Raw genomic sequence first — 15,969 nt, 5'->3', positions numbered from 1 at the left:
AGGTCAAATGTCACCAAATTTCTTGAGCGTCCTCCCGATGTGGTCTGAGGTACATGTACTAAGTTTGGTTTTGATACATGAAAGCGTTGCTGAGATATGAAATCACTTCCTGTTTGGCGGCTTCACCGCAAATTTCGATTGGCTGGTACAGGTCAATGCTTCTGTCAATTGTTCCAGAAAGCAATGCACTCATCAGGCATGGTCTGTAGATGGTCTCTGCCAATTTTGGTGAGGATCCGCTGAAATTTGTGACCTGCAAAAACGTGTACGTGTTTTTGATTAAATCCAATATGGCGGCCGAATCAATTACGATGACATCAAAAGTCGGCTTGGGTCGGCCTAAGGACCTCCAACAGTATTACCAGACACCACTAGTGCGTTTTTATTCTAAGCACAACAGCAGCTACAGGCCAAAAGGCATGTTTCTTAATTACAGCGCCCCCTAGAGGTCAAAGGTCACCAGATTTCTTGAGCGTCCCCCTGATTGGGTCCTGAGTCCATGTACTAAGTTTGGTTATGATAGATGAATGGGTTGCTGAGATATGTGCTCACTTCCTGTTTGGCGGCTTCGCCGCATATTTCGATTGGCTGTTACGGTCAAACGGTTTGAGTTCCGAAGACGAAAAGGGATAACTTTTGTGCGGCTTGGTCTGACGATCATGTGTGTCAAGTTTAGTGACGATCGGACAAAATTTGTGACCTGTGAAGTTTTAGTTTCACTTTCACTAAAATCCAATATGGCGGAAAATCCATCATGGCGGAAAATGACGTCATAGGGTGCGTTGAACTCGGCTTGGTCCAAGGATTCCAACGATACCTGATTTATGACAATCGGGTCAACAGGTCAGAAGTTACGTGCGTGAACGCAAGTCCAAATTTGGCCTGTTGGTGGCGCTAGAGCGCTCAAGGTGCCAGTATGAAACTTGGTGAAATTAATTATGAGCCTGTCCCCTATCAGTGTGCCAAATTTCACAACTTTTCACCAGACGGTTCTATGGGCTGCCATAGACTTCAATGGCAGAGGAATAATAATAATAAGAAAACCAACAATCACAATGGGTGCCTTCGCAGCTTCGCTGCTTGGCCCCCAATAATAATAGTAAGAAATCATAGAAACACAATGGGGCTTCGCAGCTTCGCTGCTTGGCCCCCAATAAGAACAAATAGAAACACAATGGTTGCCTCGCAGCTTCGCTGCTTGGCCCCCAATAAGAACAAATAGAAACACAATGGTTGCCTCGCAGCTTCGCTGCTTGGCCCCCAATAAGAAAAGGTAGAATCACTAGGGGTTGCCGCGCAGCTTCGCTGCTTGGCCCCCAATAATAATAATAAATATAGCTGCAAGCAGCAATGAGGGGGCCAAGCAGAATAGGCCGGAGTTGCCATGGCAACTCAATGCTGTTACATCAGACATATGGCCGTAAGCTGTCAGACCAAGTTTCATTGCTAGCAACCAAAGATTGCCTGAGATATAAGATCACTTTCTGTTTGGCGGCATCAAAGCGGATTTTGTGTGTTGTGCAAACGCTTCTGTCAATTGGTCTAGAAAAGTAATGTAAGGAATTGTCTGAGGATGGTCTGTGCCAAAAGTTATGTGTGTGAACGCATATTCAACTTTGACCTGTTGGTGGTGCTAGAGTGTTCAAGGTAACGACATGAAACTTGATGTAATTAATTGTTGGACTGTCTAATGCCAAATTTCCCAACTTTATACTAGATGGCTTTATAATTGCCATAGACTTCCATGGCAGAATAATACACATCCGCAGCTACAGGCCAAAATACAGTTTTGCTAATTCAGCACCCACTAGAGGTCAAAGGTCACCAAATTTCTTGAGTGTCCTCCTAATTGGGTGATGAGTCCATGTACTACGTTTTGATACATGCAAGGGTTGCTGAGATATGAGCTAACAATTTTGATTGGCTGTTACGGGTTAACGGTTGTAGCTCTGAACACAATAAAGCGAAGTGATGCTTGGTCTGAAGATGTCATCATCTTCGAAGGATTTGACTTGGCAGGCTTGGTTCTACCAAGCACGAATCCTTGAGGCTCCTTGACTTTGAGAAACAGCCATTGCCTAATTTTAGTCTGAATACAAGATTTCAGAAATCTTACAACACAATGATTTGTTTTTTATGATAGTAAGTTTCATGGTAGGCAAGTTGTATGGTGATATGTATAATTTTTTTCTTCACTCTATTCACCTGTAATTTACCCTTCACATCAAATGTATTTTGTGTTGTGTGGACATTTTCTAAATCTCTTTTGGGCTTCATGGGCTAAAACATTTAGTATGTTCTAAAGAATAGCAGCCTAATGTAAAATGTGGTGGTTTTATTCAGCTGGTAACTGAATTATTCATTTTCAGTCATTGCATTTAATCCATTGTGTGGATGGTGAATTTGGTTATATTTTGAATATTTTGATATCAGGGCGTGACAAATGAAGTTGAAAAAGTTTAGGGACTTTTATTATGAAGAGTAGGTACTAACATCAAATAAATTGACTACGACCACGCGCCATCTTTCTTTTCGCTGACTGCTGTCAAGAGGTAAAGACGTGTTTGAATGTTTCGAGAAAAGTAATTGATATGTCTGTATATTTGGCTTTGAGCCATTTATAACAGAATAAACACACATAAATACGAAGATATGAAACTATGTTTAGCGGATGTACATCTGGAGAGTTAGTTTAGATTTGTTAACGTATTAGTGTCACTCTATGAACGATAAACTCTTAACGTTACAGTTAGACAGGAAAGGTAACGTTAGCGATTGTGGAAGTGTGGATTCGTAACGTTAATACTTTTAAAATGTTATTATCAAATGTAAGCAGGCAGTGTGTTGAGAACAGGCGGTTATCTCATGAAATACGTTGTATCGTCGAATTAAGCTTACTTTATAGGCTAACGCTGGCACGATGCCTCACGCCATGATTGAGGCTAACGTTGTCAGGCACGTGTTTGTGAAGGCAGGCAAGCATGTGCAATTCTTAGCAAATAAGTAATTTAAGTAATGATAAACAGGATGTAATGTTGGCTTAGGTTAAATTGGTCTGATTTGACAGCGTGCATTCAAATGTCAGGGTGGATTGTGAGGTTAAAATCGTGGATGAATGTAATGTTAGGTTATGGCTAAAATAGTCCTGAACTATGAAGGGAGGGCACAAGCTCGCATAAGGCGACAAACAATTGTGTTGTAACGTTACCATGACTCGTCTAAATTATTCTTTTCTGTTGGCTATTTTAGGTGGCAAACGGTAGCCTATTACGTAGTGTTTTGGATTACCTAATCTCAAATGGCTTCATATAATGTACCAATTACTTCATGAATTAAACAACAACACAATTGTTTTATAAATTTCATAAGCCTAACCTTTTTTGTATGACCACCAATTCCTGCTATGAGATGTCTTGGTTTGGTTCAGACCATGGTTTTAGATATGGGAATAGATTTCACTGGGGATAGGAATTATATTTGTAAATGAAAATTGTGAAGGCATAATATACAGATTTTTCCTTGGCTCAATACAAATAGAATGTCTAGTGCTACTTCTAGAATGTGGCAATGCCAAGAGGTTCTACCTTTTAGGTAGCTAATTTGCTGGTTTTACACCAAAATCCTGTAGTGCTGCTTTAACAATTTTCTGTAAATTGGGAGAGTGTATTGGTATATTAAGAATGACTACAAGCCACATCACACGTTTGCAAGTTCAAAGTACATATTATTGTAAATGCTAAGTATGTATCTTAAATAATCTATATATTTTTGTTTTAAACTGTTTTCCAGAATCTGGATATTTGAGTGAAGTTTTATATTGAAGGTAAGCATGAAATGTTTCATAACTTTTGTCACATACATTCACATAAACAGTACAACTTGAAGGGGAATTTAAAAAATGGTTTGCTGTACTGACTGCAAAACGGTAATACTAGTAATAAATATGTCATGTTGATATTTGGAATATTTATAATTGTGTATGACTCAAAGGTGCCTTACAGTCCTGGATAAAAAAAAAAAAAACTAGTATACCGCTCTGCTTTATTCAGAATAGTTCTGATGGCCTCAGAGTATAAAGTCATGAGAATCACTGCAGGGACTCCAGCTGTAGTTTTCAGTGGTGATGTGTGCCATTACTTGTGTTATGGATGAATGTGGTGTGTCATGCATATGAAGGCAAGCAAGTAGGATTTAAGAGTTGTAGAGCTGGGTTGCTTTCATTAGTTTTATTCCTGTCTCATATGCCTTTTGCTGTAGGTCAACAAAGTGTATGCCTCAGTATGGTATAGCTGTGTCACGTTTCATGGTAGTTGTGCGTAGGCCTAATGGTATAACAATCCTGATGGCAAATTTGTTTCACCCTTTGTGTCAGTGCATGCAAGTGTCAGGTAAATGTACAAATATAGGGGAATGTATGAATTGAAGGTTTATAATGGCTTTAAAGCTACATACCACCCCTTTTGATTAATTCAGTGTGGTCGACCCTTGCATATGCAATTAAAGAAACAAGATTGTAGGTTGTGAAAACAAGCAGTATTGTTGTAATTAAATGTACGGTATCCACATTATAATATAATGTTCCTTATCAACGATGCTGGTGTTATGTCAAGGTATGCTGCTTTGAGATACTGTAGCACAAATGAATAGTATTTTACAAAAATCGCACTGTTCTGTTTAAGGATGCAGGCTAAAATGCTGCTTTTAGCCACCAGTATCCAATGTTTTGATTTAGGAGCAGCACCATCTTATCAAAACAGATAGTTGAAATGGACTAACAATCCTGAATTTTTTATATTTTTTTGTACTTTATTTGGTTTAGCATATTGACTAACAAATATTATATATGATGTGTGTTGAGGTAGCAACAATTACAGTACTTCTACTGAAACCCTACTTGCGCTATAGCACAACTTGATGGGCAGCCTAATTTGACCCAACACTGGCTCTTTGGCATTGCCATCAGGGTGTCAGCGACAGTTCAAGGCTGTGTGAGTTGACGGTAATTTGCACTTGTGACCTAGTTGGCAGTGATTCGACACCTTGTTTTTCAATTATTGAAAATGTTTTGGTCAAATCTGGTCAGGGTTTGTAGACTATATAAACAGTAATAATTGTGTGTGATTTTATTTGGAAATTTGTTGAACATTTGAAATGCTAGACTCAGTTATTAGTCTTAAAGTATTTTTTGATTTCAGTATGCCTTGCTCATGCTTTTAAGTGTTGTATAGTTTCACTTTTGAATGTAAAGAAGTTAAAGAACATTTATGATGTAAATATGTACATTGTTGCCTGTTTATCAGAACTGATGAAATTAATACAGTGTAACTTGTGAGATGCTTAAGGAAATGTAGCTTGTCAGACTTGCCTGTTTCTGATTTGTGTTCTGTGTGTTTTGCAGATGCCGTGTCCAAGCAAGCGCTCCAGGGCAGCCAAAAAAAGACAGGCTGATTTGAGGTCCACTAAGGTCAGGCTGGTGAACTTTTCATTCTGTCCTGATGTATTATGATTGTGTGTATGATAGAAAACATGTTTAAATGTTGCTTCCAGTTAGCAATTGCAGTAGTTTTTACATGTCAGGGGTGTGATTCTTCCGTTTTTAAACGGAATTCCGTTTTTTTCGACTTGAAAATGAGACCCACGCAATTTGTACAGATCCGATGAGTTTTTTTTTTTTAGAGGGGGAGGGGGTTTGTTGATCAGAGGTAGGCTATATTTCTGCATTACACAGGCCATCATTACAACAGGTCGCTGACAATGACTGGTTTTGTGCTTCACATCTTTCCGGATGTCACGCCGCTTGTAGTGTATTCCGTTTATTAGTGGATTTCATTGAAAGTGAAAGTAGACGGGTTGATCAGCTGCATTCTGAAGAAGCTTGATTCAAGTTCAGTGTGTGTGGCGCACTCCTCAGCAGAAGCCATGAAACGGTAAAGGTCAACAAATTAATTTAATCATGTATGAAGTTTTTTCCCCCCTCGTTTTGGCTGCATCGGGTTCGCTGTCAGGATTTTCCGATAATGAATCTCGTGATGCTGATATTGAATTTTAACTTCTGCGCGTGTAAGCTGTGCTTGAAGTTAGCTGTGACAGACTAGCCTAACCTTACAGGTTTTCAAAGCCTGTATACCTTAGGCCCACTACATTGTTTAGTTAACACCTTGTCATTTTGCGTTTGTCCAGCCGTTCACCTCCGTGAACCTTGCGCCCCTTGTCTAAAACATATTTCAGGATGCCATCTCACCATGAGAAAACGTAACGTTATGGTGATGGTGCGAGATCAAAGCTTTGGCATACTTAGACGTCTTGCACATAACATTGAGCTGAATATTTAGTGGAAATGGCCTACTGTAGCATTGTGCTGATGGATAAAAAGTCGCCAATTTAAAGGCGCAGTCCCTACCATTTATTTTAGGAGGAGTGGTGTAGGACCCACAGTGTTACTTTGGGAAGAGAGGAATCGATGTAATTTGATTATCTTTGGAACTGAAATATCAACAACCTTCAAGTTGCAACCTCTTCAATCAGCATCAAAATATCAGTAGGCCTATCAGATGATTCACTATTTTGTACGTAGGCCCAGAGGACTGTTAGGGGGCAGGCTATATATTATCAAGTAGGAGTATAGTAAATAATTTAGTCAACATTTTAACTCAATGTTGGTTTAAGTTATGAACAAAACATGTTATAAATGGAAAAAATCCATGGCTCTGCGTCACTGTTGGCAAAATGATCATGATGGGCTATATATTTTAGCCATATTTGGTTTAGTCTTGTGTAGGTCTATAGCAGTGATCCTCACATTGGCAGTGTAAAATCAAAAGGAGAGCCACTTTTACGACAACATACTAAGTCACCTTTGCAAATGTGCATTTCTACATATAAATTGGACATCCCACAAAAAAAGAAATAAAACAGCCAATACAGCTAAATATATACAGCCAAGGCTTAATAACTTCCTTTCACCTTCATTATTTGGTTGAAGGGAAAAGTATAATTCGGGTGTTTACGTTTTTGTAGTGCAGTATTGTATGTTTATGAAGCACATTTAAAAAAATATTGGCTGTGTTACCACATAGCCTTCAGTGGGTCCCATTTAGAAATGACCACTTCATTCGCGCTTTCCGTGATTTACGCAGCTGAAATGTATTACAACTTATCGCCACAAGGTGGCAGTGTAAGTCCGTTGTAGCATTGTCGGTAAACAGGGCAGCGGATTGCATTCAAAGGCGTTGCAAGTGGTAGTGAGCAGGCTTGTGCAAAATTCCAGAACTGAATTGAAACTGGCTCTTATTCCAATTCCAATTCAATTCTTGAATTTCACTTCAAACAAAATTTTCTTACGGGGGAGCATGCCCCCGGACCCCCCTAGTATTTGGCCCAAATATATTTTCTTTAAGGCCCTTTTCCAGTGCCACCCTTGCATAGGATTTGCCTCATGAATTTTATGAAGTGTAGGTGATGATTTTTTTTTTACCTTTGCCAATCACACCCCTGACATTTGCTTGAATGTTTTAGGGAAGGCAGGTAGGCTGTGTGCAACCATGTATATCAGGTCATGTATGCAGGTTTGTGAAAGAGTAGGAGGTGTTTTCCTTCCTTCTAAGTAGATGTTTGATACACATACATATGTTGCAGTTTTATCCTCACAATGTTTTTGAGATGGTACAGTACAGATTACATGATGTTTCAGCTTTCTGTTTTTTATTAGTGACACTTGGGTGGTTTGATATCTGCATTATATGAATGTACATCTACTAGAGAATTGTTATTCAACAGAGTCAGGTAGTTGAGTGCAAGTCTGAGTTCATTGTCAATAGGATCCTAATTGTATATTAAATCTTTTTAGTATGATGGTTGAGTTCAGGTTCATGTAAGTGCCGTATCAAAAATGTGTTATGTATGGGTTGTTTTATAGCATAGATGTATTCTTTTATGTAGAATTTAGAGACTCGAGAGACAGAGATTAGTCAACACTGATATGGTCAGATACCGCTTGGTCATGGTCAGTGGTAGGAGGGTCTTTGTTGGCTGTCCAGTTCCTCACAGATGATTATAAAATGCTGGCCTGACCTCAAGATAGATGTAGTGGTTGTTACCAGGATAGGCATTGTACTTTGTAATGTGATGGCTCTTGTACCATAGGCACTTGCGTTACAGTAATCTTGATGCAGAGAAGGGGCTATGTTAGGAATGGACTCAGGATGGTGCACTGTTTGTAACGCTTTACACTTAGATAGTGTCATGACTGTGTTATTGGCATGCAAACAGTAGAAATGTTTTCTATGGCCAAGTTGTCCAACTTTGGTGAATGGAAAAAGTGTGGTTTATTAGCTCTATAGATTGAACTTTTGTAAAGGCATACTGTATAAATGTGAGCTATGGTTCTTTCTAAACATACTACTACTACTGTCAGTTCTAGTTGGCCTCCCTGCATGTGTTGTAAAAGCTTTGGATATGATTCAGAATGCAGCAGCAGCATGTCTGATACTTTCTCATCCTAAGAGGACACATGCTTCTTGTTGTCTGCATTGGCTTCCTATTGCAGCCAGAATTAAATTCAAAACCCTGACATTGACATATATGGCTTTTACTGGATCAGCTCCATCTTATCGTAATAATATGATTCCGCCTTACATTCCTTCTAGACCACTGTGTTCCTCCAATAAACAAATTTTGTGTTATTCAATGATTCGGTCTAGATCTAGACTTTTTCTCCTTTGTGCTACCTCAGTGGTAGAATGAGTTGTCTACTTGTACTTCCTCTGATAACAGTTTGCAATCTTTCAAACAACAATTGAATGTGTTTTCTTTACCTGTTTAAACTTCTTAGTTACATCCTTGGTTATTTGTTGCCATTGTTAGTTTTTTATTTTGGTTGTTTTGATGGTTTGTTGGTAACAGATCATTGAAAGCCACAGCAATGAAGAGGACTGATCAATGATTTTATTGTTATGATTGTTGCATCGCAGACTATCTTTGACTGTTGCCATAGCAATTGAGCAATTTTGTATTAACATCTTTAGTTGTATCAACGTGTATTCTTAACTTGAGTCATTATAATTTTACATGAATTAGTGTAATTATATGTTTGGATGAAAGTGTCTGCTAAATACCATAACAAATGTGAATGATTGCATGTTTTCATAGAAGTGGAAAGACATTGTCAAGTACCAGTTGAATGGTCAAACAACCATGGTATCATTACATGTCACTGACTAATGTGTTTTGTTGTAGATGCCGGCTGATGTCGCTGAGTCAGGACCGACTACAGTGGACCGAGATACCGAGGTTTTGCCACCGCTACCTCGTAAAAATAAAGCAAGGGCCGAGGTTTTGCCAGCGCTACCTCGTAAAAAAAAGGCCAGTGCTCCGCAGTCTTCGGACGCCAACTTTGTTCCCGTACTGCTCCCGTACTGTTCACGTACTGCTCAAACTCAGCCAAACTCTGCTGAAACTCTGCTCAAACTCAGCCAAACTGCTGACTCTCTGAATATGTGCCATGACTCTGCAAACCCACTGTCAAATACTTTGACTTCTAATGCTACTAATGATTGTTTGATTGAATCTGTTGACTTCCCAGAGAGATCTGTGCTGATGGGGTCCTTTCATCAAGGCGATTCACAGTTTGGAAATGTGCGCAACAAGCAGTGTGGTGCCATCAGTTTGACTGCTGTTTTGAAGTCCAAGATGAAGAATGTGTGGAGTTGGGAAACTCGAGATCTTGATGATGTTTTGATTAAGGGAACTGTTCTTTACAGGTCAATGAGTGCACAGGGTAAAATAAGAGACCAAGGAAGGGGTTACATTGCTGTGTCTGAATTGCCTAGACAATATGAAGTGTGGAATTGTGATTTCTCAATAAACTTTGCTGATTCTTACACTGGATTTATTCAGGTTGATGACTATGACGATGCTTTACGTGATGTTGCCATGCCTTTTGATGTAGCACTGCAGCGGGCGCTGTTTAGCAATGATGCTTGTTTGTTAACCATTTGTGCTAACACATGTGCTGTAGTGAATGCAGGAGCAAGGTTTGCGTTTGTTGATTCACACGCTAACAGATACGTCAACCAGAAAGGTGAGAGGACAAGTTGTGTTGCATACTTCAGCTCTATACACTCCCTGGTCACATTTGTTTACGACTTTGCAAGATCTTTTGGCGTAAGTACACCAAGGTTTGAGGTAACTGGAGTCACCGTAATAATTGATGCCAATGCCCAGATGGACGATTCATCCAGCTGTTCAACGAGCTCTGCAAGTTGCCGTCCACTCTACAGCGATGTGAAGTGTAAGCCTAAAGTATGTGAACGAGTTGTAAGTGGGTCGTCTACAGTTGCAGCCAATTTCACAAGTGGCACAGAATGTTCACAGACCATACCAGGCACAAATGCTTGTTCTAATCTAAACGGTAGACCACTCTACAGTGACGTTTTGAGACGAGCTCCCAGTAAGGGTGTTAAGCGAAATGGAACTGCAACATGCGATGTCATTCTTATTGATACAGGAACGGACGAACAGTCTTTTCAACCTTTAAAGTGTAATTCGCAGGCAACTGATGTCAGTATAAGTGATGTAAGAGTTCCCAAACATGCTTTTAAACCTTTAACTCGTCAGGACCAGGATGCACTGTGCACATGTTTAGAGCTTCAAAATGGAAATGTTGATGTAGGCCTAATGGCAACAACTTATATTGATGACATGGGATGTCTCTGTAAGATAAAAAGTATAAAACCTGATGGGAATTGCTTTTACCGCAGCCTAGCCTTTAGCATTTGCCACAATGAAGACAAGCATTTGAAAATAAGACGTGCTGTCGTGCAACACCTTCAGAGCAACGGCACCCAATTTGAAACATATTTGAGGGATGAATACACATCTGTGCAGGATTATGTCACTAAATCAAGGATATATTACTGTGGTTCATGGGCAAAAGAAATTGATATTTTTGCTGCTGCTGACTTGTTGCAAACAACTATCTTTACTTTCAATGATGGGAGATGGAATATGCACAGACCTGCAGACTCACACACATGTAGAGAGAATTGCATCTATTTAAATCACACTGGCAGTCATTATGAAGTTGTTGAATGTGTACAACACAAAGATGCAGGAAGGCCTTGTTCAGGAACATGCCAGCCAGTCATGATTGATGACAACTTGAGGCCACAACGGAAAAGAAAGTTGAAAGATGAATCAGAAAATGTGAAAGCAAAGAAAGATCGCCAGCGATATTACAATGACAGCGATTACAGAGAGAGAAAGCGTGCATGTGTTCGGAATAAGTATAGTTCTGATCCTGAATATCAAAAATTGCTGCGTGACTACTCTAAAATGACATACAGGAAAAGTGCTTCCTTTCAAGCAATGGTACGCGAGTATTCTAGTGACAAATATAAGACAAACAAGACCTTTCAGACTCGTGTCCGTGAGTACTCCAAAGCCAAATATAAGACAAACAGGTCATTCCAGAATCTTGTCCGTGACTACAGTCATACAAAATACAAGAAAAACATTGGATTCCAGAATAAAATTAAAGAGTATAATAAGAGGAGGTATCAAGAAAATGAAAACATCCGTGTAAATAAAATACAAAAAAGACGTGAGAATTATTCAACATGGCAGAAAAAACAGGGAGACATTGATTTGGCTACTGATTATTTTCGTCAGGAGGTCAGCCGTGGCCCTGAATATGTATGCTCAGTCTGTCATCGTTTACTCTTCAGGAAGCAGGTGGTTGAGTGTAAAAGACATTGCTATGAAAGCAAAGGAGCGGAAGTGGCTGCATTGGCTAATAGATGCATAACACTGCAATATTTACATGTGTGTGATGCTGAATGTGAGCAGAAATGCCATTTGTCTGATAGTCCATCAAGCAAATTATGGATTTGCCATACATGTCATCATAAAATACTCGGAGGAAAACTTCCCGAAGAGAGTGTTACCAACAACATGCATTTGGATAATATTCCAGCAGAACTTAAATGTCTTAACTCTTTGGAACAACATCTCATTGCACGTCACATTCCCTTCATGAAGCTGTTGTGTTTGCCGCGAGGCCGCCAGAGAGCTTGCCATGGTCCTTGCGTCTCTGTTCCTGTTAATAACGCAAATGTGACAAATATACTCCCAAGAAATGAATGTGATGATAAGATGATAAGAGTGAAACTGAAACGCAAGTTGACATATAAAGGTCATTACGAGTACATGTACGTCCACACTGATCGTGTCAGAAATGCACTGAGGTATTTGATGGCAAACAATAAATGGTACGGTGATGTGACTATGAATGACGAATGGATAAACTCTCTGAATGGCACTGACCAGCATGAGGAAAGTACCAAACAGGAAACACCTGATAACAGTGATGATGACAATGTTCCTGAAGAGCAAGCAGAGGAAGATGTGACTTATATCAAAGACCAGAATGGGCTTTTGTCAGATACATCATTACAACCTGTCGATCTGGGTTCAGAGATCATTGATCAGAATTTTCAGGATATACTTAATGTGGCACCAGGTGAAGGTAACAGTCCAGTGAGGTTGCTGTCTGATAAAACTAACGAGGCAAAATGTTTCCCTGTTTTGTATCCATCTGGTGGACCTACATTCCATGATAAAAGAGAGTCCAAAATAACTCTGTCACGGTACCTGAATACACGCATTCTGAATGCAGATGGGCGTTTTGCACAGAACACAGACTTCATTTTTTACGCACAATACATATCAGAGGTGCATCAAGTTGTATCTGGTGTATCAGTGGCATTACGCAAAGGTGGCGGCAACTCCTCTCTGAAAGATGCATCACCAGACATGTTGTTGAACTCAGAGTCGTTGGGTAAAATATTGCGCAATGACGAAGGATACAAGTTCTTACGAGGAATTCGTGGCACACCTCCATACTGGATGTCAGTTCAGAAAGATTTATTTGCCATGATAAGACAACTCTCCATACCCACATTCTTTGCATCTTTTAGCTCTGCAGATTTGAGGTGGCCTGAAATGCTGAACTCTATGCTAAGAATAGAAGGTAAACAAATGTCTGTTGACGATCTTGACTGGTCTGACAAATGTGGACTCATACGTCGAAACCCTGTGACAGCGGCAAGAATGTTTGATCACAGATGGCATTGCTTCCTCCGTGATGTAATCATGTCGCCAGCAGAACCCATAGGGAAAATAAAGGACTACTTTTATCGTGTTGAATTTCAACAGCGTGGTTCTCCTCATGTCCACTGTCTTTTTTGGGTTGAAAATGCTCCCAAGATTGATAAAGAGAATGATGATGAAGTGGCACAGTTCATAGATACATACATCACTTGTGAAATTCCACCAGAAACAGATGCAGAGCTTTACGAGGTTGTGAGCAGCGTACAGAGGCACAGCACAAGACACTCTAAGACTTGCCGCAAGAAAAACACAGTGTGCAGGTTCAACTTCCCACGGCCACCATCAAGCTGTACTTTCATCACAAGAGGCGGTAACTGTGAGGACTTAAATGGCAATGATGACAATACAAGTGCGAGTGCCATAATAAAGAATGTTAAAACTGCGTTGACCATGCCTGACATGAATTTTGATACAGCCGATGCATTTTTTGAGTCTCTTGGGATAGATCAAGGTTTGTTTGAAAAGGCGTACAACATATGTTCCAAAAAGAAAAGCATTGTCCTGAAACGAAATCCTGGAGACATTTGGGTGAACCAGTACAACAAAGACTTACTCCGTGCTTGGCAAGGCAATATGGATATCCAGTATGTCACAGATGCCTTTTCAGTTGTGGTCTACATACTGTCATACATCACAAAAGCAGAACAAGAAATGGGTTTGCTCTTACAACGTGCCCAAGACGAGTCAATGAATGGCAACCTTGATGCAAAAGCAGCATTCAAACAGCTTGGAAGTGTATACCTACACAACAGAGAAGTTTCAGCCCAAGAGGCAGTGTATCGATTAACACACATGCACTTGAAAGAATGCTCTCGTGACGTACAGTTCATTCCAGTTGGTGATAATCCTGTTAGGATGAGTTTACCTCTGCATGTACTTCAAAATAAAGCTCAATTCCAACAGTGTAATGACGAAAGCAGCATTTGGATGACCAATGTGATTGAGAGGTATAAGAGCAGACCCCAGAATGAACAATTTGAGGATTTATGCCTGGCCAGTTTTTGTTCTGAATACAGAGTTCTATCAAAGTCACAGGTTCCGACTGAAAAAGATTCACATGACATTATACAGCTCAACAACAACTGTGGCTTTGTGAAACGAAGGACCCGAACTGAACCTGCTGTCGTGAGGTATCCCAGATTTTCTCCCACAAAAAACCCTGAAAAATACTTCCATTCGTTGCTGCAACTGTTTCTGCCTTACTATGAAGATTGTCACCTCAAACCGCCCCAGTTTGATACATATGAGCATTTCTATAAAAATGGTGCAGTGAAATGTGGCGTTGATATTCAAAGAGTGCAGTTGATTGTGGATACCAACAAAGCTTTATTTGAAAAAGAAAGTGATGAGATTGACAGAGCTAAACAGTTGCTGGAAGACAAAATTGATTTAGAAGATGCCTGGGCTCAAATATGTCCTGAAACAGAAAGGGAGCGTCTTCGTTGTTTGGATCTGATGAAAGAAAAGGTTGCAGATGATGAAGGTGATGATGATGACAAACTCATTCCTGACCTGACAGCAAACCCACAGACTACATGCACTTTGGAAACAAATCATGTGTCAATGCCCAGACAGGATGCATTGCATTTATTGCGATCATTAAATAAAGAACAGTCTGCCATATTCTATGCTGTTCGGAAGTGGTGTTTGCAGAAAGTGTTTGGGCAAAATCCTGAACCGTTGCGATTATTCATTACTGGTGGAGCAGGAACGGGGAAAAGCCATTTAATCAAAGCCATACATTACGAATCTACCAGGCTGTTGTCACAGATTGCTGAAAATCCTGAGGACCTCACTGTGCTTCTAACAGCACCTACAGGAGTGGCTGCATATAACATTGGTGCTGCAACAATTCACAATACATTCTCTATTGGTGCAAATGTCAAACTGCCATATCAACCACTAGGTGATGAGAAAGTCAATTCTTTGCGAACCAAAATGGGAAGCTTGCAAATTCTGATCATTGATGAAGTGTCCATGGTCGACCACCGTCTTTTGGCCTACATTCATGGTAGACTGCGTCAAATCAAGCAGACTGGTGATTATTCCTTGTTTGCAAAGGTTTCCCTGATTTGTGTGGGTGATTTTTATCAACTCAAGCCTGTGAAAGGCACGCCTCTTTTTGCTGAAAACAAAGGAGCCAACCTGTGGGACAACAACTTTGAGGTTGCAGAACTGACTAAAGTTGTTAGACAAGAAAATGCAGCATTTGCGGAAATACTTAATCGTCTCAGAGTCCGTAAAAAGAACGAACCTCTCACCGACCGTGATGTTCTCACATTGAGGCAGCGTGAAACTGGTGAGGAATCTACGGACATTCATGTGTATGCTACAAATGCAGAGGTTGATGAATATAACGTGAAGAGACTGCAAGAGATCTGCCCAGACGCAATCACCATACGTGCTCAAGACTTTGTCCGAAATCCCAAAACTGGAAGAATGGAACGGAAAGTTGGCTTTCACACAAAAGTTTTCAACTCTTGCTTGCCTAAATGTGTTTCGTTGGGTGTTGGAGCAAGGGTCATGTTGAAGAAAAACATAGATGTGTCTGATGGCCTTGTCAACGGAGCATGTGGCACAGTCGTGGAAATTATTCAAAGTCAACAAGACGATGACATGCCTGCAGCTATCCATGTGGAGTTTGAAGACCCTAATGTAGGAAAGATCCAGAGGTCAAAAGCAAAAAGGGTTTCTGAACGTTCAACGATAGTGGAAGTGCAAGAGGAACAAGTGGCTAATAATGGTGGTGTACGAAGGCAACTGCCGATTAGCCTGGCCTGGTCAGTAACTGTACATAAATGT

At 40.1% G+C, this 15,969-nt stretch overlaps 1 protein-coding gene and 1 long non-coding RNA gene across 2 annotated transcripts; both read left to right on the top strand.

Moving 5' to 3' along the window:
• The first annotated feature begins 2,535 nt into the window (after positions 1–2,535).
• On the top strand, positions 2,536–9,878 carry LOC121696052. The gene is made up of 4 exons (XR_006026227.1): positions 2,536–2,552; positions 3,790–3,823; positions 5,399–5,464; positions 9,235–9,878. It is a non-coding gene; the product is annotated as an uncharacterized LOC121696052 (long non-coding RNA).
• A 1,486-nt stretch (positions 9,879–11,364) lies between these two features.
• On the top strand, positions 11,365–15,274 carry LOC121696190. Its single transcript, XM_042077535.1, has 2 exons — positions 11,365–14,297; positions 15,268–15,274. The coding sequence occupies exons 1-2, from the start codon at positions 11,365–11,367 to the stop codon at positions 15,272–15,274; spliced, it is 2,940 nt and encodes a 979-aa protein (XP_041933469.1).
• The last annotated feature ends 695 nt before the right edge of the window (positions 15,275–15,969 follow it).

The sequence above is a fragment of the Alosa sapidissima genome, chromosome 21, assembly GCF_018492685.1.
Source record: "Alosa sapidissima isolate fAloSap1 chromosome 21, fAloSap1.pri, whole genome shotgun sequence".
NCBI lineage: Eukaryota > Metazoa > Chordata > Actinopteri > Clupeiformes > Clupeidae > Alosa > Alosa sapidissima.
Note: the sequence above shows the minus strand (reverse complement) of the source record. Positions and strands in the feature narration are given on the sequence as shown.